This window comes from Staurois parvus, unplaced genomic scaffold (assembly GCF_062004578.1).
Source record: "Staurois parvus isolate SC_StPar_1 unplaced genomic scaffold, SC_StPar_1.0 ptg000335l, whole genome shotgun sequence".
Classification (NCBI taxonomy): domain Eukaryota; kingdom Metazoa; phylum Chordata; class Amphibia; order Anura; family Ranidae; genus Staurois; species Staurois parvus.
The window spans coordinates 1672566-1696860 of record NW_028318131.1 but is presented as its reverse complement, the minus strand read 5'-3'; the positions used below and the strand labels follow the sequence as shown (position 1 = coordinate 1696860).

The 24295-nt window shown below is 40.3% G+C and overlaps 1 protein-coding gene across 3 annotated transcripts in view; it reads right to left on the bottom strand.

Moving 5' to 3' along the window:
• Positions 1-24295, bottom strand: part of COL7A1 (collagen type VII alpha 1 chain) — a 299769-nt gene that overhangs the window by 87956 nt on the left and 187518 nt on the right. For all 3 annotated transcript variants that reach the window (XM_089684078.1, XM_089684079.1, XM_089684077.1), the window contains exons 49-67: positions 23382-23417; positions 23267-23299; positions 21395-21466; positions 20912-20971; positions 20530-20565; positions 19354-19470; positions 16693-16737; positions 15955-16026; positions 14225-14269; positions 12825-12860; positions 12554-12595; positions 12343-12423; positions 10034-10069; positions 9603-9638; positions 9208-9288; positions 7039-7074; positions 3931-4002; positions 3787-3831; positions 1224-1259 (exon numbers count right to left, since the gene is read on the bottom strand). In XM_089684078.1, the coding sequence (XP_089540204.1) occupies positions 1224-1259; positions 3787-3831; positions 3931-4002; positions 7039-7074; positions 9208-9288; positions 9603-9638; positions 10034-10069; positions 12343-12423; positions 12554-12595; positions 12825-12860; positions 14225-14269; positions 15955-16026; positions 16693-16737; positions 19354-19470; positions 20530-20565; positions 20912-20971; positions 21395-21466; positions 23267-23299; positions 23382-23417 (1017 nt within the window). The remainder of the gene's footprint in view (positions 1-1223; positions 1260-3786; positions 3832-3930; positions 4003-7038; positions 7075-9207; positions 9289-9602; positions 9639-10033; positions 10070-12342; positions 12424-12553; positions 12596-12824; positions 12861-14224; positions 14270-15954; positions 16027-16692; positions 16738-19353; positions 19471-20529; positions 20566-20911; positions 20972-21394; positions 21467-23266; positions 23300-23381; positions 23418-24295) is intronic.

Below are 24295 nucleotides of genomic sequence, written 5' to 3'. Positions count from 1 at the left end.
TCCACTTTCCTCCTTCAAGAAATAATTTATGTAGGAGGATTTGTTTCATCTCTGTAGATCATTCAGATTCATAAAGGTGCACAATCCAGTCAGAGTTGAAGTGTACTCCACAAGAAACTCTGCTAAAGATGTGCACGATCAGTCTAGCCGGGTCTGTTAATGAGTCAACTTAAAGCCTAAATTTAGCCCAAAAGTTTTTCATGTTTTTATTTAAATCAGCACAAGGGATTCTGCTTACAACCATTAAGAACTGTCCCTTTTTGCAACTGGATGAGTGTTTCACGTAAATCTTTAGTCCTCTGATTCTCCCTCTCCCGCAGCCAGTCTTCTAGTGCCATGAAGGTAATAATAGCCAAGGGACCTGCCATATGTATATACTCATCAAGTGAGCCCACTATGCCTGCCCTTTCTGTCTCCTCCTCCATTCATAGAAGCCGTACTATAGTTTTCATGAATGAAACATTATCTATGAATAGAGGAGGTGACCTTTCATTCATCCATCTTTCCTCTTGAAGATGTATAGTACACTTCTATGAATAGAGGAAGGGTGCAGAAAGGGCAAACATAGACAAGTGCCTACAACAGACCCCTTGACTCCTATTAACCCTCCACAGTACCAAAGATTACCACTGCCAAGGTAGGAGGTAGATCAGAGGACTGAAGGTTTCAACTAAAACCTTAGCCAGCAGCACAAGTGACACCTGGACTCCACTTTTCCATGACTGTAAGTTGTATCCCTTGTGCTGATTACAAAAAAAAACTTTTTGACTTAACTCTTCTTAACTTAAGCTCTAACTTGCTTTTAGGCTCTGATGAAGAGTGATTGGTTTGGCTCCCAAAATGCATTATCTGTTTTATGTGATCTTCCCAAAAATTAAAGCAATTTAGACTTTTTCAACATTTGGTCTAGCACTCCTCCTGTTTTGAGTCACCTTTTCAGTACCCATTGGAGCATACTATTCTTTCATGTGAGCTGCTCCAATGGGGCCAGTATTCTCACCAAATGATCTTCACGAAACGGGACAAAGAAGTTTTGAAGTTTTAGCTGTTGTTGGATATGTCCTTTTGGATCAATACAAACCTGAGAGAGGAACTTTGACTTCCACAAAAAAATGTTGGCTTTAGATACACTTTACCCTTACATTCCTGATAGCCAACATGCATGACCCCACTGTTGGAATGCGTATGGTCACACCAATGAAACAAAATCATATTTTGGTTACCTTCCTTCCATCTTCTCCAGGAGTTCCATCTTCGCCCTATAATTTAAAACATGGCAGATACATGAACTTTGATATATGACAATAAGTGTGATAATAGCTATTAACAGTAAGTCACAATCACCTGGAATGTTGAAGTTGTTTTACTATCCATTCAAGTGCCTTCCTCACTTCTAACGAGTGTCATTCATTAGAACCGAGGAAGCCACTTGGATGGATGGTGAAACTTCTGCAAAATTACAAAAGAATTCCAAAAGAATTCCACGTGAATTTGACCTAAGCTGGCCGTACATCAGTAGAATTTCATCCGAAACTTTTTGTTTTAAGAAAATCCTTTGATTTTCTAATCCTTAGTGGGGTCAGAATGATGTTTGTTTTCAACTGCAGTACCGAGAAAATTCAAGTCAATTCATTACAAAATCGAATGTTGAAAGCAAACAAACGTTTACTGTACTTTCCAATAACATTCATCAAGTCATCAGATGTACTGAAACATTTCTAACAAATGTAAGGACTTTGTTCATCCTAATAACTCCAGCCTGGAAAGTTCTATATATATTTGATCTACTACGTCTGACACTGCTGCTGTTCTCATTTACCAAAACTTATGAATAGAGAGGATCTGGCCTCTGATTTTTCTCCTGTAACCTACTCCATGCTGCTGGAAGAATCACTGTTCAATTGCCTAATGGTGTGTACTTATGAAATAAGGAACTTTCCCAAGTATATTCACCTTCAAAAAATATCTGACTCTCATTGCAACCAAAAAAAATATATATATATTCTATCACAAACTAACCAGGTAGTAAACCCTCTGAGTTGTCTGTATGTTTGGAGATAGTCTAAACCCTAATCCAGGCTTAGAGGTGTAGCACTACCCCCTTTAGAGTCGCTAGAGATTTGGGTGCCCCTACAGTCGCACACAGCCAGGCAACATGCATTTTCCATAGACTTTTACTCGGAGTCAGTAAACAGTCCATGAGCTTGGCTGTTATGTTTTATTAAGGGGTGTTAAACTTGGATGGGGTAAGGGGGGTATGGGATACCCAATGGAACTGCAAACCGAGGACAAACTCCTTAGCATCTATGTACAGGTCTTTACACAGCAGAAACTCTTCTTGGAGAGCTCTCAAGCCTCTCCTGGTGTACCACCCCAAACTTCAGATAATCCTCTTCTTATCCAGTTGCCTGAGTGCCAGTCACGTAAAATAAACAGTCCCTGGTAAGAAGCTAATTAGGTTTCCCACCAGAGTGCTCTCTTTCCCTTAACTGGCCCAGGGGTTGCAGGACTACTCACTTTTCTCAGTCCTGCGAGCAGATTGAGGTAGGTGGCTGCCTTTAGGCTATCCGCTGGGCTGGCTCCTTTCCTGGCTCTACAGGTGGTCCTAGCTCTGAGGCTGAGCGATTGTCCTTTCCAGTGTCCTTCCAGTAGGTAGGCCCCTTCCCACTGGGACCACTACCAGGCTCTTGCATCTCAACTTCCTCACATCTTCCACCCCAACTCTCCTGCTGCCAAGCAGGCTCAGTTACTTTTAAGGGCTGTGCCGACCCATGCCAAGCCTCCTACTTGGGGATTGGTCAGGATCCCCTAAGAGTGCAGACCAGCTCTTTCTCACCCCCGCCCACTGCTTCTAGAATCTTCTCCAAGATTCTAGAGCAGAGAGAGGTATAAAAGAACTGATCTGATGAGCCTCTCAGCCCTGACGCAAGTTTGACCCAGTAACTAAAAATTAATTATCTATCTCCCCCTAGCTAACTAGGAGGGTGCTACAGAGGCAAAGTCTAAGCACACGCCACCTCATCTTCACCAATGCAGCCCACACAGAGCAACACTGTACCGGTTTGCAGCACTTGGACACACCTTTGCAGGGGGCAGCTACGTAGGGACTACACTTGAGCTTGTAACAAAGTTGACAGGTAATTTCAGAAATGGGGACAGGCTAAAGGTCAGGATGGGCAGCAAACAAGCATAGTCAAAATACAAACAAATTTCAGTAACCAAAAGAATGGGAATGCAAAAGTGCAGGAACTAATACGGACTGAACCTTTCAGGCTAGGAAATGGACCTATTGCTCAGGCAATGACCATTGGTCTGATCACAGCTAACAGTGAGGTTGAATGACAGGCGGGGTGAAGACACCTCATGTACCTACTGTATCAATCAGCATGTGGGATCTGGTGATATCAATATATCCCAGGCCTACCTTGCAGCATCAAAATAGAAACAAGGCAGGAAAAAGCAAATGTTGTTAAAACTACAAGTAGCAGATCATCTTTGCTTATGATCTGTGACACATTCACATGGCAAAATGAGATGAGGCGCTCCTGAACTGCACCTCACAACATCCTGTCTGCCCTTGTGCAGTGATAGAGGGGTGCCTCTTAATCCTACCAGAACAGCACACATATACCGTAGGTGACTTTGCCCATTGGTTCTAGAGCAAAGGGGCCCTAAAGCAACTCTATTTAACACCAGGGATAGAGATAGCTTGAGTATATTATTAAAAACAACACTAATGTATGATATTTAATATCCAAGATAGCTATAGCTAATGAGAATACTCACATTTTTACCATTCAGGCCAGGTTTGCCATCTTCCCCAGGTTTTCCCTTGAAAAAACATGAAAAAAATGCACATTCAAATACATTACTTTAAAAACAAGAAGAACCAGAACCATGTAGGTGACATCATAGACATAGTCTACTTACCGCAACCCCTGGAGGACCTACTGGGCCAATCGGGCCTGGTGGTCCTTGCTCTCCTCGAAGTCCCGGAAGTCCCTGAAAATGGAAAAATTAGTCAAATGCTATGACACAGGGACAGACTTCATATAAGGGCAGCCCCCTTGCTGAAAACAATAGGCAGAACCCATGTTGATTATTTTTACTGGTGCACGAATGAAACATGAAATAGAAGATTTCTTCCTTCTCTAGTTTGCTTGAAAGTCTCTGTGTTACAATGTTATCGCACTTACATGGACACCTACATGGACTGATTATCGTAAGAGATAGTTGAACCTGTAGTCTTTGGTTGCAGGAGGTGAATGAGCACCCCATGAGTCCATTGGCCACTTGTTGGGGCAAAATAAATTGCTACAAATAATAAACATTTAAGAAATACAAGCCCGAGTCACAAACCAGCATTTATAATTTTTCAATATTTGTTTTACTCCTTTATTGGAAGTTGAAGTTTGTTTTTGACCATTGGAGGCAACAGTCAAGGCTGTATTCCATCCGATCTCTACTATTATGACCACCTTGGTGTACTTCTAACCTTGGAACATTACTTTTCTAGGGTTATACTTATATATCAGAACACTTAAACCTATAATCTCCCAGAAAAGTGATCTACCTTCACCCTTGAAGGCCAGCTAAACAATATATATGTGACTTTTCTATGAGCAAATGCATCAAATCAAAATTAAAACCAAAACTTGTATATAAAAAAAAAAATTATAAATTAAAAATATTATGTCCAAAAATCCCACCGTGTCCAAAAATAAAATAAAAATAAAAATAAAATAGAAATAAAGTCAAGTTTGCGACTTTTGACTTTATTTCTATTTTATTTTTATTTTATTTTTGGACACGGTGGGATTTTTGGACATAATATTTTTAATTTATAATTTTTTTTTTTTATATACAAGTTTTGGTTTTAATTTTGATTTGATGCATTTGCTCATAGAAAAGTCACATATATATTACTTTTCTAGGGTTGCCTGAAATGAGTACAAGAGCTGCATTAGCCACTCAAAAGAGTATTTCCAGCAGCTGTCATAGGAGGTTACAGTTGAGATTTTCTGACCCGCACATATACTGAAGCCAAATTAGACAATAGCCAAAGAACACACTAGTATGTCTTTTGATTGAGGGAGGAAACTGGTAGAGCTGGAAAGAAAACCCACACCAGCATAGGAAGAACATGCAACTTCCATGTAGTTAATGTCTTGAGCAGGGTTGAAACCAAGGACTGATGTCTGGCATCTAACTACTAAGCCACTGTGCTCTCCAACAAGGCTGTATAACAGGTATATCAAGATTTTGATTTACTTATTGTTTTGAATATTTTCATTAAATAGACCTATTTTGAGCTCCTGTTTTAATATGCTATAATTATTGGATTACACAAGTAAGAATCATAATTTAGACAATTAAACAAAATGCAGTCCATGCGCTTAGTAATGCAGCCCTAGGCCCCAATTCATCCTTTTCACAAATCCAGCCACATCCCCTGTTCCAGAGTCATGGTCAACCTGCAACCCTTTAAAGTGTATGTAAATCAACAATATTTTTTTCAGTATGTTTGGTCATGTATCTTACTGTATATAGTTTTCCTAAGCCAATAATTGTTTTGTGAATATGTTGCAACTTTTCTGACAACCTCCCAGATCTGATAGATAGCCCAACGGCCAAATGGAGTATTGCGCACGGTAGGCTAACAACATGACTTATCAGATTGTAAGCTCGAAAGAGCAGGGCCCTCAATTCCCTCATGTTTTGCATTGTATTGGTATTGTTCTGTCACATGTTCTGTCCCCCTTTGTAATGTACAGCGCTGAGCGAACTATTGGCGCTTTATAAATACTGTATAATAATAATAATAATAATAATTTCAATCTTGTGAAATGAAGTGCTGTTACTGGCCAGATCTTCAGGGTAAGAAACATTACAATAGTTCCTCAAAAGGTATTTGCTTAACCACCTCCCGTCCGGCCGTTGTATATAAACGGCCGGACGGTGGCACTGCAGGGTTGGGTGGCCGTCTATAAACGGCCTCCCCGCACCCTGCTTGTGCGCGCTCCCTGGGAGCGCGCAGCACCGCGATCCGGTGCCCGCTGTGTCCTCCGGACACAGTGAAACACCGATCGTCGGACGGGACCTCTGTACGAGGTCCCGATCATGTGATCACTGATTGGCCAATCAGTGATCACATGCAAAGTAGTAAGCAAGATGTCACTTCTGACATCATTGCTTACTATGTGTGAAATCTGTGAATGATCACAGAGGTCACATGGTACAAGGCTAGTCACAACAGCCTTGTACCATGTGACAAGCTGTGACCAATCACAGCTCACTCAGTACTTCTCAATGAGTGCAAGAATGCACACAGAGAGAAAGAGAAATGATTGCTTTTACATCCTATATGGGTGTAAAAGCAATCACTGTAAAAAATAAAAAAAAAAAATCTTCATCACCCCCCACAAGTAGAACAGTGTCACCATGGTGACACTGTACTGCTAGGGTGACAGTATGTAAAAAAAATAAAAATAAAATAAAAATTAATATAAAAAAATAAAATAAAAATGTAAAAAAAAAAGTTTAAAAATTATAATTTTTGCTTATAAACTAATTTGGATTTTTTTTTTTTTTTACTAAAAAGATAACGGAATACATTTTGGCTAAGATTTATGATGAAATATTATTTATTTGCAAAATTTTATAAAAAAAAACACTTTTTTTTTAAATTTTTGGACATTTCATTTACATAGCAAAAAAAAATACAAATCCCAGTGGTGAATAAATACCACCAAAATAAAGCTTTATCTGTCTCAAAAAAATGGTAAAAAATTCATTTGGGTACAGAGTTGCATGACCGCGCAATTGTCATTCAAAGTGTGATAGCGCTAAAAGCTGAAAATTGCCCTGGTCAGGAAGGGGGTAAAAGTGTCCGGTCTGAAAGTGGTTAAGGAAATGTACAAGGTCAGGAAGTACAAGCCCTAATTTCTAGGGCATGCCTGAACTTTCAAACCGTTGGGGATGTTAGGTTCTGTAGCTTGTCCATTCAAGTTGCACTTTGGTTCGCAGTGAAATACTTACATCTCTCCCAGGTTCTCCTTGTTTTCCTGGATCACCCTAAAAGGAAGTGAAAAGTGGGGAAATAAAGACAAGAAGTGTTAATATCTTCCTTTAATTCTCACTTAGCCAATCCTACTGTCATGTGGAAACAATAGTCCTTACCAGTCGTAACATACTGTAGGTCTTTTAGTGTATCTGATTGCGCTTTGAACAACATTGACTGCTCAAGCCCTGAAGAAGGGAAGCTTTTCTATTGAAACGTATTGGCTGCATCTGATGCTCTTAACCAATAAACATTTCGAAAAGACCTTTAAGCAATATGAAGGTTTGTACTAGGGTCTTCCCACTAACCATCCCAGAGTTTAATTTTCAGGGACATTGTAATTCTTTGCTTTGTGCATCTTGTTCTATAATTTACTATACTGTCTAAGTGAGTTATATACACCCAAGTTAGATATGTTTATTAAACTGACCTATACATGTCTGCATTTACAATGCAAGTCAATTCAATTTTATTAAAATACAAAAATCACAGATGGCATTAGTAAATATAGGAATAAAGTATGTACAGAATAGGCACATTCATGGTGTAAATCAATCAATGTTTCCCTACAATAAGTACATAAGCTAGAGTTGAAATTAAATAATTAGTAGCAAGCTTACAATTATGTATATAACTTAAAAACAGAAAAAAGAAAAAAATAAATACAATACATATATAGTAATTACTAAATAAGTTGGACATTTCTAACTAAAGCATAGTTGGTTGTACATGCTACACTAGGGTCACGGAAAAATGTTTAAACAAAATGCGGGAATATACAATCCACTCCATTTTAACAATATATAGGCAAATTCCACCCACTCTGCACTTCAGACTGTGAATTCCCAAACTAGACAGAGTCGGGGGGGGGGTACAAGCAAGGGTGGACTGACCATTTGAGCACTCGGGCACTGTCCGAGGGCCCGGGGTCAGTAGGGGGCCCCATGAGATGCCCTTGGTACCTTTCATTGTCTTTTTCATAGGCTTTTTTGGGTGTGGGCGAGGACACAGGGTCCCCATGATCCCCTATTGCCTGGGGGCCCCATGAGTTGTCAGTCCGCCCCTGGGTACAAGTCTATTTCACTCACTCTTAGTCCCCGGACTGACCATTTGAGCACTCGGGCACTGTCCGAGGGCCGGGGTCAGTAGGGGGCCCCATGAGATGCCCTTGGTACCTTTCATTGTCTTTTTCATAGGCTTTTTTGGGTGTGGGCGAGGACACAGAGGCCCCATGATCCCTATTGCCTGGGGGCCACATGAGTTGTCAGTCCGCCCCTGGGTACTGTCAAGGTCCTACCTTTTCCCTGTGGTTATGTTACTCCATGTGCTGGCGTCCATCTTGGATTCTGCTGTGCATGGTGGGAATCCTTTTATGCCTTCAGGTCTCTGAGGTCCATCCCCCAGAGGGGTGTGGCTGATGACATATAAGCCTGTGGCCCGCACATGCTCTTTGCACTTGTGTCTTGTGACTTTGTCTTCCTACAGCTCTGTGTATACGTTCGTGACTCTTCTGGTATCTGACTCGGCTTGTGATTAAGACCATTCTCTGTGTTTTCCTTCGATCTGACCTTCCGTTGCTGAACCCGGCCCGTGACCTGTGATTCTCTGTCTACTGTTCTGTACCGTTTTGTCCCGTTGTTGTCGACCCGGCTTGCCTGACTACGTTATTGTCATTCTGACCAGCTACACGCCATTGGCGGCGGCCATTACCACAGCCGGGGTGTCTCGGGGGCCGCGACCTGGTTCCTGGCTGCGTCAAGTCCATCCCCACCATCAGGGGCCCTGGTGAAGGGCAGCCTGGGACTTAGACTCCGCACCCTGAGGGACTTCGCTCTGTTGGTGGTGGTTGTCGTCAGCCAGTGCGTTACCCTGCCACTAGGCCTACCTGTCCGTTCCACAGCCCTGCCCTGACAGGTACAAGTCTATTTCACTCACTCTTAGTCCCCGGACTGACCATTTGAGCACTCGGGCACTGTCCGAGGGCCGGGGTCAGTAGGGGGCCCCATGAGATGCCCTTGGTACCTTTCATTGTCTTTTTCATAGGCTTTTTTGGGTGTGGGCGAGGACACAGAGGCCCCATGATCTCTATTGCCTGGGGGCCACATGAGTTGTCAGTCCGCCCCTGGGTACAAGTCTATTTCACTCACTCTTAGTCCCGCAGGTCCTGGCTGCCCAAGCTTCCCATCGACTCCATTCCTTCCATCAGCTCCAGGAGGTCCACGGTCTCCCTTTACAGAAATTAAAAGAAAATATTCTTACTGTTTATTCACTTAATCAAGGTGGCCATAAGTCAACCGCCACAGCTGGTGAACGTTGCTCGTAGCCTCAGCTGATGCACTTCATGCCACTGGGAATCTGGATGTAATTAGCACAGGATCCGGTGGAATGAAGGACACTGGCATAGGCGCTGGCTCCACTTCCAGAACAAGGCCACATTAAGCCGCAAGATGTGAATTAAAAAAAAAAAAATCAGTACACTTCACATTCATGATCCCCTATGCAGCCATTTTTTGATAGTGAATAAGGTTTCTTATCTGTTTACCTTTTCGCCAGGAGCTCCGCGATCTCCAGGGTCCCCCTGAAAAGCAATGAAATAGCAGAACTGAGTTGAAAGTTTATTGGCTTTTTGATCAGATTCATTTTAAAACTTTTATATAATGTAGATGTATTTTTTTAATTATTTATATAAAGTATAATCTTTATTTTGCAGTTGAACATTTTTAATGGGGTATATACAGTACATGAAGCTGTGCCTGCAAAGCAGGCTAGTCATTCTAATATGAAGGCTCAGCAATGTCTTTAGGCTTTCTGGCAAGCAATGTTTGTTCAACTGTGAAGATGTTGCTGTATTGTTAGAGGGGAAGTGGGGATGGAAAGGGGGGACTGGTGTCGCTCCTTCAACAAAGCAGCAGAACTCTAGTGATTATAATCTAAACCCAAGATTTTGATTAATCCTAAAATGTAGGAACTCACCCGATTTCCTGGAGGTCCCCTGAGTCCTTCAACACCCTGGAGAAAAATCAGAAGCATTTAAATAATTCATTCTGACTTCAGTTGTACCAGCGTATGAGCGTATAGCCTGGATATAATTTTTTTTTTAATTCATTACTTATGTATCAACCTGGTAACATACAGTACATGTTAAAGGACAGGTCTATGTATAAGACGCATTATGAGTTTGTACAAAGACATTTGCAGTAGATATGAAACTATATCAATTTGGGTAAACATATTGCTGGCTGTGGAGTCGATTCCATCAGTTTTCCATCTTGTCTTTTGACGGTTGGAATGGAAAGAAGTCGGGAAGGTAGTATCCGTTCTCCATCGGTGACAATCTTGCTGATACAGATTTTCCTTTTTCGAAGCATGGGACAAATACAACGGCAACCAAAACTAAGAACAAAGGGGAACAGACTGTGTTTTAGGTCAGGGGGCTTAAGCTCCTTCTAGTTAGGGAAAGCTGTGGGGGAACAGGGTACTTGGATTACTGGGATGGGAAGAAAAGGGGTTGCTTAGGAAAGAGACTGTAGTGCTGGGGTGTTTACAGGGAGAAGGGGGTGAAATGTAGGGAAGAGGAGAATAGGGGGAACCAACAAGGGGCAGGGAGGGTGATCATTGAGTATTAGAAGAAGAGGGCAAATGATGGTAATTCATAAGGATCCTTTGTCTCTCTTTCCATTCCGGCCATTAGGAGTTTGCCTTCATCTGAGTATATAAACATATGTCAATGTTGCCAAGTTTTGTGAAACGTCTCTTAGGTATTCTTGTGATAGGTCCTCCATTCTCCTTATATCATCTACTCTATTAAGCCACATCCTGATGGACGGAGAGAATTCTTTCTGCCAGCTGGTGGAGATGCAGGTCTTTTCAGAATTTAGGAGGTGTCTTAAGATCAATTTCAGATACATTTTAGTGGGGATGGTGTCGTGGTGTAGGAAGAAGAATGGATCTGTGGGGATGTGAAAGTTGGCGGATTGTTGAGAGATTTTCATGACTTTATCCCAGAAGATAAAGTATTCCACTGTAATCCCTCTGCCCAATAGGACCAAGTGCCCAGGTCACAAATGCACTGTTATTAGAAAGGGGAATGGTAAGTGAACACCAGAGGCAGGGATTAGACTCAAAAGCCTGATTTACCAAAGGTGAAGTAGATTAAGTGGATCTTTGGGATGGATTTACTAAAGGCAAATAGGATGTTCACTTTGCAAGGGAAGTTGTGTTTTGCATGGGAATTTGCTCCAAAGCTTAGTGAATATGGTGAAGTTTCACTTTACAAAGAATACCCAATTAAACACAAAAACATTTTTAAAAAATGCATGCACATTATTGGATGATAAAAGTCAACAGGGAGGAACTGCTTGATAGTCCCTTCATATCCTGGATGCAATGATTATTTAGAAAGAATGCCCTATGAAAGAATGTGGCCACATTTACTATGGCTACCAGTCCTCCATATAGCAAAGTTCAACTACAGTCAAAATGTATTTTTCAGATTTGGTTAGATTATGGAAGGGTTGTAACCTCAGTAAGGTTTTTATTCCTGTCTGTGTAAGCAGTAACGTTCCACATAAGTCCTAACCTTCTCCCACTTTTTCCAAAACTGAAAAAATGTTTTGGCTGGATTTATGGTTTAAATGAAGAGCCCCATATCTTGGACTAACTTCTCACAGCTGCTATTTCTAAGCACAAAATGGTGGCCAGAAAAGTCAAGCAACAGCGTATAAACTTTTTTTTATCCTAAAGGCATCACCAGACATAATTGGTTGGTTTAAAATGCCTTAAAAAGATACAATTAACAATGATGTACAAAGCCATTCACAACTCTGTCCTCAACTGCATCACCCACTTTAGTTCAATACATCAACCTATCTATCCTCTCCGCTCCTTCTAAGACCTTCTAATCTCTAGCTCTCTTGTAACCTCCTCTCATAATTTCTTCAGAGTCTCCCCATCCTCTGGAACTCTATACCTCAACCTGTCCAGCTATCTCCTACTCTGTCCACCATTAGGTGATCCCTGAAAACGCAACTCTTTAAGGAAGCCTATCTTGCATCAACTTAAAAAATGCATTCGACTTTCTCAGCCAACTCATACACACAGAGTTTTTCCCTTCCTTTTTAGATTGTAAGTTCTCAGGAGAGCCCACTAACCCTCTTGTCTTGAATTGTACTGTAACTATACTGCCCCCCTTTACTTTGTAAAGTGCTGAACAAACTGTTGGTGCTATAAAAACGCAAATAATAATAATATCACTGAGAATAACAAGGGAATATCATGTTTACCCTTTCTCCAGAAAGACCGTTTGCACCAGGTTCACCCTTCTGTCCCTTTGCTCCATGCTCCCCAGGGTCCCCAGCTTCTCCCTAAAATAAATACAGACAAAAGTAAGGGCTTGGGAAGGATGTCAAATATAAAAAAATGAAAACATAAAATATATAAAAATACAAATATTTTCTGTTAGTTAAAAAAATCCATCGATATGCATTCACTTACTTGATCCCCTTTCAATCCAGCTGTTACTGATTCAATGGAAGCCTTAAAGAAGTAAACATAACTTGTTAAGGAACAAGTGTATTCACAGAAAACATAATGGACATAAAACAAGTGATAATAATAATAATAATATTAATGAGAATAAAAACAATAGGAATGACAATCAGCATGATAAAAATAACAGAAATGAAACAAAACAACAACCATAATATAGAAATATGCACAAAGACATTGTGTAACACTGAATATACGTTTAATTAAACAGTCTTACTGGTTTCCCTGGTGGTCCAGCTGGTCCCTGGGGGCCCTAAAAAAGTCAAAATAAATTATTTGATATACGGCAAGCCATTGACAGTGATTAATCTGAGAAATATGTTTAAAGCACTCATATACAGTATAGTCTGATTGTACAATCAGTACTACCAAGAACTTTGTAGTATGAAGGCCTGCCTGATTATCATAGAAATGGATTCAATTTACTTTTTTTTAAGAAGAACCTCATACTATATAATGTTTGGTAAATTTAAACAGACTTCGCATTGACAACAAAACAGGTTTTAGATAGATTGGGGCCCTGGGAAAGGGTTAAACTGGGGCCCCCTTGGTGGCAGTAGCAGAGGCCCTCCAGTTCCTGATCCAGTTTATAAATAGAAAAACGCTTTGCTCTAATGCATCCTACCATGCAATCATCCAGGTTTTATTACCGCCTGTCCCCATTGGGGAAATAAACTGCTGGTGGCCATTGCTACCAAAACAGAATATTAGGTGAAATCCAGAAATTTACAGCTGCCCCCAGAACAAGAGGTAAAAGGAAATATGACAAAGGGGACACCTGCTCCAGGTAAAATGGACAAAGAGGGAAATCCCCCTCACTTTGGGAGATTTCCATTAAGTTCCTGTTGTGTCTCTGGGACAGCTACTGAAGGAAATTTCCCAATGGTACACAGATGACAAAAACAACCTGATGGGGTTTTACCCTTCCCTACTTATCCAAAACTAAAAAAAAAAGCTAGGTTATACTTTCAATTTAAGAGCATTTGTATGCTATGGAGTGGCTCATGATGAAGGATATGATGCTGCTACTGTAATGATGCAGATTTTCATGTGCAGAGGAGATTGAGAGCAGGGGGGGAAAGCTCTTGGGGGCCCTTGTTAATGCGGCAAGAGTGGGGCAATTTTCCAGTTTGCTTGCCCCCTTCCTCAATCACCAGTCCTGACATATAAATTGTAATGTGCATTGCCAGCTTAATGCTGGATCTAGATATTAGAGGTTGCAGGCTCAATCCAATTAATTGAAGGTAACCTGACCATTCATATTTAATGTTTTGGAGTAAAGAGGGGGATGGCAGACACCTCAGAACCTGATTTGTCGTTATTTTGTCTGTGTTGTCTTAGTTTCCAGTGTCTTCAGGAGCTCTTAGACATAAGAGACTAAATTATCAAGTTAGTGAGTTCCAAGTTCCCATTAGAGTAGCTAACCACTCACTGTCAAGCTTTCTGATTACCCCTTAGACATAGGTTGTGTGGACTGAGATCCAAACAAATTCCTGAGTTTAAATCACAGTATATAATAGTTTAGGGTCTTGGCTCTCTTTTAATTAACCAGAGTAATCCATAATGTCCTACTTTGAAGGACTATATAGTATGAAATACGGGAATTGAAATACATACTGCGTCACCACGTTCACCTTTACCACCGGGCTGTCCAGGGCTCCCCTAAAAAGAAGAACAATCTCAACTGAAATTACCTACAAAAACAGCAAATGTTTGGGGACAATAACTGTCAAATGAAAATGAATGCATAAATATAAACCAAGATAATCTGCCACGTAGAAAAGAGCTATTGGGCTCACTTTAATATCCTATGTGTGCTGGCTAAGTGGTTAGTGTAACGGACCCCAGACACCCATGACTGGTTATCTCCATCAAGAAGCTGCTTCTCAGGCTCTGGAACGCGAGACCAGTGAATCTGGCTATTGTTACCCCAAGATCCAGATGACACCAGATTTGAAGTAAACCAGAGGTAGACTAGTTTATTTGAAAACAGATACAAGATATATACACTCAGGGGACAATCCCCCCTCCTTGCATAATGACACAGGGCGGGGCAATCTATATTTAGAAACAAGAGACACACAGGTATTCAAACTTCACACCAGCAGACAGTCCCATCAGGAGGGAGGGCTGCTGGAGACACCCCTGCACTAACCTAATACACATATACACATGCAAACAATAGAACAATGGGTTGCAGCCACATAACATTAAACAATCAACAACCCCCACCCCACCTATCTCCCAGACATGTCTACTCAGCCTGAGACAAAGCCCACACAATATTAGGAAAGATTACCCTGTACCCCTAAAAGGCACAGGGTGATTTACACATAAGGGGATATGGGGAGCTGAGGCAGGGGTCTCCCCACCTCTCCAAAGTGAGCTGGGTTCCATGGGCCCCCCCACCCAAAGTGACTCCCATCACAGGTAGTGTTCTTGGCTTTCATTGCTGGGACCCAAGGTTTAATTTCCAGTAAGGGTGTTGGCTGTATGTAGTTTGTGCTGTGTAGGTTGGTAGGTCAATTGACTTTGACCAAAACTGGCCAAAGTATTGGTACCCACATAACTAAGGCAGGGACACTGGAGTAGAAGCTTTTCTAGCTCAATGCTCTATCTTTGTTTTTAAAAACGATATCATACCATTGTGTCTTTCAGTGGATTAAAGTGTATCTAAAGACAAGGTTCTACCCCTCTATCTGGCCTGACTAGACGTAATGGAAAACCCAAAGTTTTGAGTTGGCACCAGTACAGATGAAATTTTCCAAAGGAAATTCTCGGTACAGTGACAACTATCTAAGAGGGGACTTTCCTCAATTTAGATATACTCTGACTTCCTGTTGTTTCTACAGGACAGGAAGTGAAGGGAAAATTCTGAATAAAACACTCATGCAAACAAATATTTGACAGGAGTTTTTACCATTTCTTGCTTGATCCAAAACGAAACAAAGAGTTTTGGCCTTAGATATACTTTAAAATTACAACATGTCTTGGCACAGCTGTTTTGAATGGTTATGTGCACTGGCCAAATTCCCTGACATTATACAGCCTTCTGATAAAGCAGTCATGTCCAATGTGTCTCCTATGAGCTGCACATGGCCCTCATATTCCTTTGCAGCTCAGTCAGTTTATAGGAATTATATATTGGCTGCCATGTCTGGTTTCATTCCATCTGCACTACAACACTGCCTGCACAAGCAACACAATACCCAGAAAACTCTCTCCCAATACCATTATTACTTATCAAATTTTAGGTCTCAGACATGAGACAGATCGACATGGCAGAAAGTCTGTTTTGTGTTTTCTGGTAATTACCCAAGTCCTTCTGTGGTTTTATAGATACTCACATTCCTTCCTTCTTCTCCGGGCTCCCCTTGGTCTCCCTTTTCTCCTAGAATGCCCCTGATCCCTGGAGGACCCTGAGGAAAACAGGATTGCCATTATTAATTGATGTAAATAGAATACAAAAGATCTACCAAACTAAAGTCTCATGGAAAAGAAGCATAGTAATTTATTTTTCTAAAGAATACCAGCTATATGCACAAAACAGCCCAATAAAAGCAAATGATGCTCCATATGTTAATGGAAATTTCTTTTTTATATGTTTTTATGTTTCAGATTTCACAAGTTGGCAAAATAAGATTACAGCAGTGTTCCTGTATAATGCATATATAGTGTACATTTTCTTAACCTGGCCATGCATGGACAGAAAACTGAATGCAACATCAAATCAGTAGAACGATCATTTGATTTTTGTATGGTTAGAGTGCTTATGGCGACAGTTGATTTCCGTTTCGAGATCGAAAATGAAATTTTTTTCTAATCAATTTTTGATTAGATTGGTGATGATTACTTCAACAGTCTGAAGAAGGGGGCATGATGACATAACAGCCAATTCCTTGGGTCGGTAATCATAAAGCAAACCCCCTACTCATTAGAGAGTTAACAAGCACCTCCGGAAGTTGGATTTTGGCACTTGTTACTAAACAGGGAGATGTTCCATAGTAGCATGTGCATCTAGAACAAGTCACTTGGGATTCCTAAACGGCTAATTCAAGCCCTTGTTTTGTTACATTTGTTCTTACCCTCAGACCTCTCTCTCCAGAACTTCCTGGGGTTCCAGGTTCACCCTGCAAGAAAAGAGAAACAAGGAAAAGGTAGTATCACCTCTTTACTGAAAATACGGGAAAACTTTGTCTCATTTTTTTAGCTTCCAAAACATTATCTTATATATTGTATATACATTCACCAGCCACTTTATTAGGTACACCTTGTACCTAATTGCATTAGTTGGTAACACAAATTGCTAATCAGCCAATGACATGATAGCAACTCAATGCATTTAGGCATCTAGAAGTGGTGAAGCCAACTTGCTGAAGTTCAAACCGAGCATCAGAATGGGGAAAAAGAGGATTTAAGTGACTTTGAACGCGGAATATCAACCAACAAACACTTTTCTCCTGCACTAGGAAAGGACACAGTAGACCCAATAGGAATGTTCTGGAATTTTCTGGAATATGCACTGCTTGCTGCCCTCAACAGGGTGGTCCAAATACACTAGATGCAAATGGAGAAACAGAAAAAGGGCGCACCGACCTAGTGCATTATCGTTTAAAATATTTATTGAAGAAACAAAGTAAGTATCATACTTACAATAGACATAAAAACAGAGGCATGTCAAACTAAACAAGATGTATGATCCAAACATCTGAGTCCATACGATGGAACCCTGGATGACCAACTGGCTAACGCGTTTCGAGGACACAACCTCTTCCTCCTAGAGATTGTGTCCTTGAAACGCGTTAGCCAGTTGGTCATCCAGGGTTCCATCGTATGGACTCAGATGTTGTTTGGATCATACATGTTGTCCAGTTTGACATGCCTGTGTTTTTATGTCTATTGTGAGTATGATATCTATTTTGTTCAATAAATTATTTTAAACGATAATGCACTAGGTCGGTGCGCCCTTTTTCTGTTTCTCCATTTGCATCTTTTGAACGTGGAATGGTTGTTGGTGCAAGACCGGCTGGTCTGAGTATTTAAAAAAATGGTGATCTACTAGGATTTTCCCGCAAAACAATCTCTAGAGTTTACAGAGAATGGTCCAAAAAAGAGTAAGTATCCAGTGAGTGGCAGTTGTGTGGAAGACAATGGAGGAGAATGGGCAGACTGGCTGCTGCAACATTCAGATGGTAGAATCTGAATTTGACAGAAACAACATGAAAACATGGATCCATCCTGCCTTGTATCAATGGTTCAGGCTGGTGGTGGTGGTGTAATGGTGTGAGGGAGATTTTCTTGGCACTAGCAAGTTGTACCTAATAAAGTGACCGGTGAGTTGTACATATTTAATACAAAAGTTATGTACCTTTTTCCTAATTTTTATCTTATCACTACTCCTCTCCTCTGCATTTAATGCCATAGAAAATACATTTCTTAGTCTAGCTAGAGAGTTTCGGTTGGTATAGCTAGAGGGATCTCTCTACCCAACAGTACCTAACTCACTCCCATTGGTTCAGTCACAGAGCAGACCCAATTCCTCCTCCTTACCCTTCTGCGATAATGCTCTCTTAAAGACATGGGTCTCTATTAAAGCACCTCCATTCATATAGGTCCCCTAACCCCAATAATGGGGAACCTGATGTTTCCCCCAGACATGGCCTGTTCACAATTTCTCATGTGATAATATTCCACTGGTCATGAGTGTCCCTCCTAACACCATGACATAACACCATGACAGGTACTCCATTTATGTGGCCACATGGACATTATGGGTCATTTTCCATGGATCCCCATGATTCAAAATCATTTTAACCTGAATGCTCAAAGCAAACCAAACTGTACGGGTGCTTGCCTCCCCACTCTGCCACCCAGCACCCTTCCCACTCCCTCACCCCTGTCTTTCCCCAACCACACTTGGCTTTAAAACCCCTATTTCTGTCACTTTACTTGTCTACTGTGCCCCTAGAAAGTTTTTCTACACTCTTTTTTTTTTTGTACACTAGGACCATGCAATCATAATGAGATCCCTTGCAATGATGGCTATCGATTGATATGCCCCCCCCATACGGCCTCAGCTTCACGGCCACATGACATACAGTACTCTGTAAAGAACCTGGCGTTTGTACTGGATACACCCAACTGAATGTTTTTCTCTCGGTTTTTGTTCTCACAATGAGTTCTGACTATGCCATGCATTCAGCTATTGTTAATGTGTGCCCTCCTCCTCCTTTCCTTTTGTATGTTGATGAATTGAATAAACCATTAAATGAATTTGACTTGCCAAAAATGTACCACACTTGTAATCAATCATGGAAAGAGTCCTTAGCATACAAGCCTACAATTTAGAGGCATCAGAGTGGAAACAGGTTAGCTTTATACAAGAAAGTGTGGCTTGTAAGGTGGTGGAGGAGGAAACAGTGACTGAAGAGGATATCTTGCATTTGATTATCTGCTTATCTGAAGAAGTGGGTTTTAAGGTGCTTTAAGCATTCTACTGGTTGGTGAGCACCCAACGGCATGTGGAAAGGAATTCCAGAAACGACTGGAAGCTTGTGAGAAGTCCGGGATTTGAGAGTGTGAATCAAAGAGCAAGGCAATGAGATTGCATTTGTTAAAGTGCCTAGAAATTTGCAAGAAAATATATGGAGGGATATATTTGTATGTAAGGGTTATAATTGTGAACTAAATTCTGTATGTGAAAAGTGGAGACAGAGAAGCAGCAGTTTAATAGCAAGAAGTCTTACCGCAGTACCGTCATTTCCTTTATCTCCCTTTTCTCCATCCTTACCACGCTGTCCCGTTGGCCCCTGTGGACCAGTTTTTCCAGGTTCTCCATTCTGTCCTGGGTCTCCAGAGTCTCCCTGGGTAAACAATCACAGTATAAGCTGGTGCTTCAATAGCTAAATCAGCAAATAATGCAACAAACTGTACACTTTCTGTCTGTACTAGCAAAAGCATTAATCAATGAAATAAAAAAAAAAGAGTAAAAAAAGTGATTGTGTGGGTGGCAAAATGCGGCATTTATGTGTCTGGCCACTGAATAAGGTCATTAAAATAAGTCATCTATTAATTCATTAATGGCTCAATTTTTATATGGAAATACAGAAAACAAAATAAGTGAAAAGCAGTCAAATGTTTTGTTTTTTTTTTGGTTTTGGCGAGGGGTATAAACCTCTGGCATGTTTGTGCCTCTGTTGGAGAGACTCTCCTAACTTCTTGTGAGGTCCCCCAATTGGAATATTTATTTATTTATTTCAGGTACTTATATAGCGCCGTCAATTTATGCAGCGCTTTACATATATATTGTACATTCACATCAGTCCCTAACCCTCAAGGGGTGTACAGTCTAAGGTCCCTAACCCTCAAGGGGCATACAATCTAAGGTCCCTAACTCACATTCATACATACACATACTAGGGCCAATTTGGACAGGAGCCAATTCACCTACCAGCATGTCTTTGGAGTGTGGAAAGAAACCGGAGTACCCAGAGGAAACCCATGCAGGCAAAGGGAGAACATGCAAACTCCAGGCAGGTGATGCCGTGGCTGGGATTCAAACCAACGACCCCTAGTACTGCCAGGTGGAAAGGCTAACCATTTAGCCACTGTGCTGCCAATACACAAAACACCTGAGTGGGACTCAAACTCTTTCCTTGCTTCAAAGTGCATTACGAACAGGCTGAGGAAACAATTATGCACATACGTGTGTGATACCAAAAGGGGTCATATGTTCAGCAGTAAGGTATTAGGTGGTTAGAGTGGTCATTAGTCCACCATAGCAAGCGGTCATCACTCCAATCCAATGGGTGAAGCTGGCTGTAGCTATAATTGGGGAGGTGGGGAGGTTCCAGGTCCGGATCAGTGCAGGAGAGCGGGTGATGAAGTGAAATAATTAATTTTCTAATCACAAGTGGACATACCTTTGCACCTGTCTTTCCAATGAGACCCATAAGACCCTAAAGAAAAAGAGTATGTTAATAAAAATGTTTATATTATTAAATGCCAAACTATTAGCAAATATCTTTATGGAGGTACTGTAGTTTGATTTCCTGGTAATATTTTATCAAAATTGATTTTCCATTACTACAAACAACAAAGTATGCTAATTAATATGGTAAAGCACAATGTACAAACCACAGTAAACCTTAACAAATCAGCAATCCTTTTTTTTTTTGCACTGACAGAGGAAAGGTGCGATGCGCTGCTATCGGCTGCACATCACTACCCTGCCTCATGAAATTCCGGCAACTATTACAAGACCATACAGGAATCAGATGGCAGACAACACACGCTAACACTTACCCTCTCCCCTGGTTCACCTTTTGCTCCCGGTTGGCCAGGATTACCAATACCTTGAACACCCTGATTATGAAAAGAACACAATTAAGAAAGAAGCATGATATTGATGATCTTTTTTATACGTTTTTTGTACATGGAGCTCATTTTAGATATCACATTTCTTCGCTATTCAGTTAAGTGAACTGACTTCCAATGTGAATCAAAAAAATTATTAAATTTAAAAAAATATTAAATTTAAAAAAACAAACAAACATTGGTTTATGATTAAACTGGCCATAGTGTACGTGTTCTTGTATGACTGGACTGAAAGCTCCTCTAGGTAGGGCTGGGCCTAGTTTGATTGTTTTTATGAATCTTATGAACTGTTGCAGCATAGGACATCATTATATAAGTGAAGAAATGCAGAATAAGATAACAGATGTATTTTTGTTACATTATGATACTTTTCAATGGTTTAGAAACATGTTATTATTGGTCAATACTCACCCTTTCGCCTTTCTCTCCTGACTCTCCTTTGGAGCCCTTTGCCCCCTCTAGCCCTTGAATACCTCGATCTCCCTGTTGGTAAATACAAAAGCCCATAAGCAAAAAAGTTGTCAATATTAGGGAATAAGCAATAGTTTCACACTGCTCTGTAACCCTACTTCAGCCAGTTTATGTGCCACCTACCTGGTACTAATCCCTGTTTATTCACTAGGCTCTACCCAGCTCTCCAGATCATTGAACCTCTTATTTAATAACTTATACTAGAGAAGCCCAATGCAGCCATTTGTGTTCTAGACTAGAGATTTTTTGAATCTCCAAAATTCTAAATTTATGAACTGCAAGCCTCATTTAAGTAAACAGGAATCCAGACTAAAGTGTATTACGGAGCAACACATTATGCACAACTATGCAGAATGGTGGAGGAAGCTACTGGCAGCCCTGACCAAAGAGATGGCGAGACAAAAACACAGTTTGTGCATCTTCTTTTTCCAAGAATCAGATAGAAGAATGGGACCTGGTGGCACTGGAAGTCAAGCTAAGGGGCAAATACAACAGCAGAAGCAGTAAAAAGGCAGAAACAGCCTTTGGTCCCTTTTTTACCAGATGCCTTTTGGGAAAAGCTGCCAAAATTAACATGGAAATTCCAATTTGGATAGGGACATTTAATGTCTTTTGCATTTAAGGATCCACTCTAGAAGAGACATTGTGAAGGAGAATCCATAGTATTTTTTTAAGTGTATATTCTTCTACAATTTGATTAATTTTAGGATAACAACATGAGACATTCTCAGGTACACTGAAGTCATAATCCATATAAGGTACACAATGTATATTTTGAAAACTTTACATCACATAAGACCATTAATGTTAAAAACCACATAGGCTGGTAATTCAATTACATATGCACAATTTTAGGAAAATGTTGAAACGCTCTAAATTCATTCCGATCTAGCTCAGTATTTCTTGGCATCTATGTTTTCCAAGTTGATATTTCACAATAATTCACATTATCCATAGACTCCAATGTACCGAAGAAAGCATCATTAGTGTTGTATTCTTAGATCTAATCAAATTTGAGGATAATGGTACTTATTATTATTTGCTCTTGAAGCCCATGACTAATCCTTGTAGTATGTTAATATTTTTATTATATAAGACAAGATATAAGATTGGTTAAACACAATTGCAAATCAATTAAAAAGAAACCTTAATGGTACTCTGTAGGTACCATACTCAAACAGCATTCATTCTCTCTTTGGTGGGCCCGGCACAGTTTCGTCCTTATATTGCTAACAAGAAATGTGTGTTATATGCAATATTGTAACAAGATACAAGAGATGTTGATGGTGTTATGTGGTAGGTGGTTATAGAACATATTTTGGGTAACTATCAGCTATTTTATATAGATGTTATATAAGATGAACTTTAGCAAAAGATGGATTGTTTTAGATATAAAATGAAATGATGTATATACAGTATGTAAGTAGGGTATAGTCCCATTAAGGTTTTTTTTTTTTAATCATTTGGCTTGATTTAGAGGGCTGTTGGTACTTCCAATATGGAAGTTTAGATGTTATATAAGATGAACTTTAACAAAAGATGGATTTTTTTAGATATATAATGAAATGATGTATATACAGTATGTAAGTAGGGTATAGTCCCATTAAGGTTTTTTTTTTTAATCATTTGGCTTGATTTAGAGGGATGTTGGTACTTCCAATATGGGCAATTGACTTTTCCCATGGATTTAATATAAACACAATTGCAAATAATTTAGCAGTTCACATTGTATTTTGTTTGGAGATCAGGTCTAAGGTTAGCCTTATTGTTCCTTTATTTTTTTAAATGTTCTTCCTTTGTCCAAGATCTCACCTTATCTCCTTTCATTCCAGGTGCTATGGAAGTCTGGAAAAGTTACAAGAAACATTGGTACCAGACCATGATAAACATTACAATATGACATGGTAAAATGATCATGTTTTCTTACCACTTGGCCAGGCTCTCCAGGAGATCCTTGGTCACCCTGAAATTGCACACAGAGAATGTTTGAGAAGGTCATTGAACAGCCCCAAAGCTCACATTAAGTATATGGTCCTGATTAAAGTAACTGTAAGGATAAGATGTTATTATGGAAACTGAGTGATCTGTTCTCTAATGCATGGTTTCCCATCCTTAGGTACTTCTTCACTGAAGGGGGACTTATGATGAGTTCAAGAGGTGCTTCAGCTTGTCGAAACAATTCCAGAATTAACAGTTTTAGAAAGCAATAGATTGTGAGGTACTCAGTCACATTCAAATTGACTTGTTCTGTAATGTTGAAGATGTTTCACAGTTTATCCAAGCCATTTCTTCAGTTCTAAAAGTGTCAGGAACATTCCCCAGCATTTATTACCATTCATTTATGACACTCATTAGAACTGAAAAAGTGACTTTGAGAAGCTACAAAATGTCTTAAACATTACAGAACAAGTCCAGCTGAGTGTGACTGACTACTACTAGAGATACCATGGCCTGCACAAATTAGAACCTTCAATTAAATAAATCATGTCTAAAAACTACACTTCATACCTAAAAATCTAAAGGTTATTTAAAAGATATCTGTCTGCCATTTAAAATGTTTCAGTAAGGCTCCCCTTACACAAGCAGTTCGATTGGGTCCGCCTGTCCGTTTTTCAGGCAGACCCAATGGGACACTCCATTCTCCTCTTTAGAGCGGGGGACATAAGTGGACTTATGTCCGTTTACACCCAGCTACCTCCAATCCAATCTGCTAAAAACAAATGGAAGGGGATCTGTTCCTCTCTGTTTGGGCAGATAGGAGGGCAGTCTGGTGTAGACAGACTGTGCATAAGTGAAGTGGACACAGACCTGTCATATGCCCGCTCCGCTCAGCAGGGGATT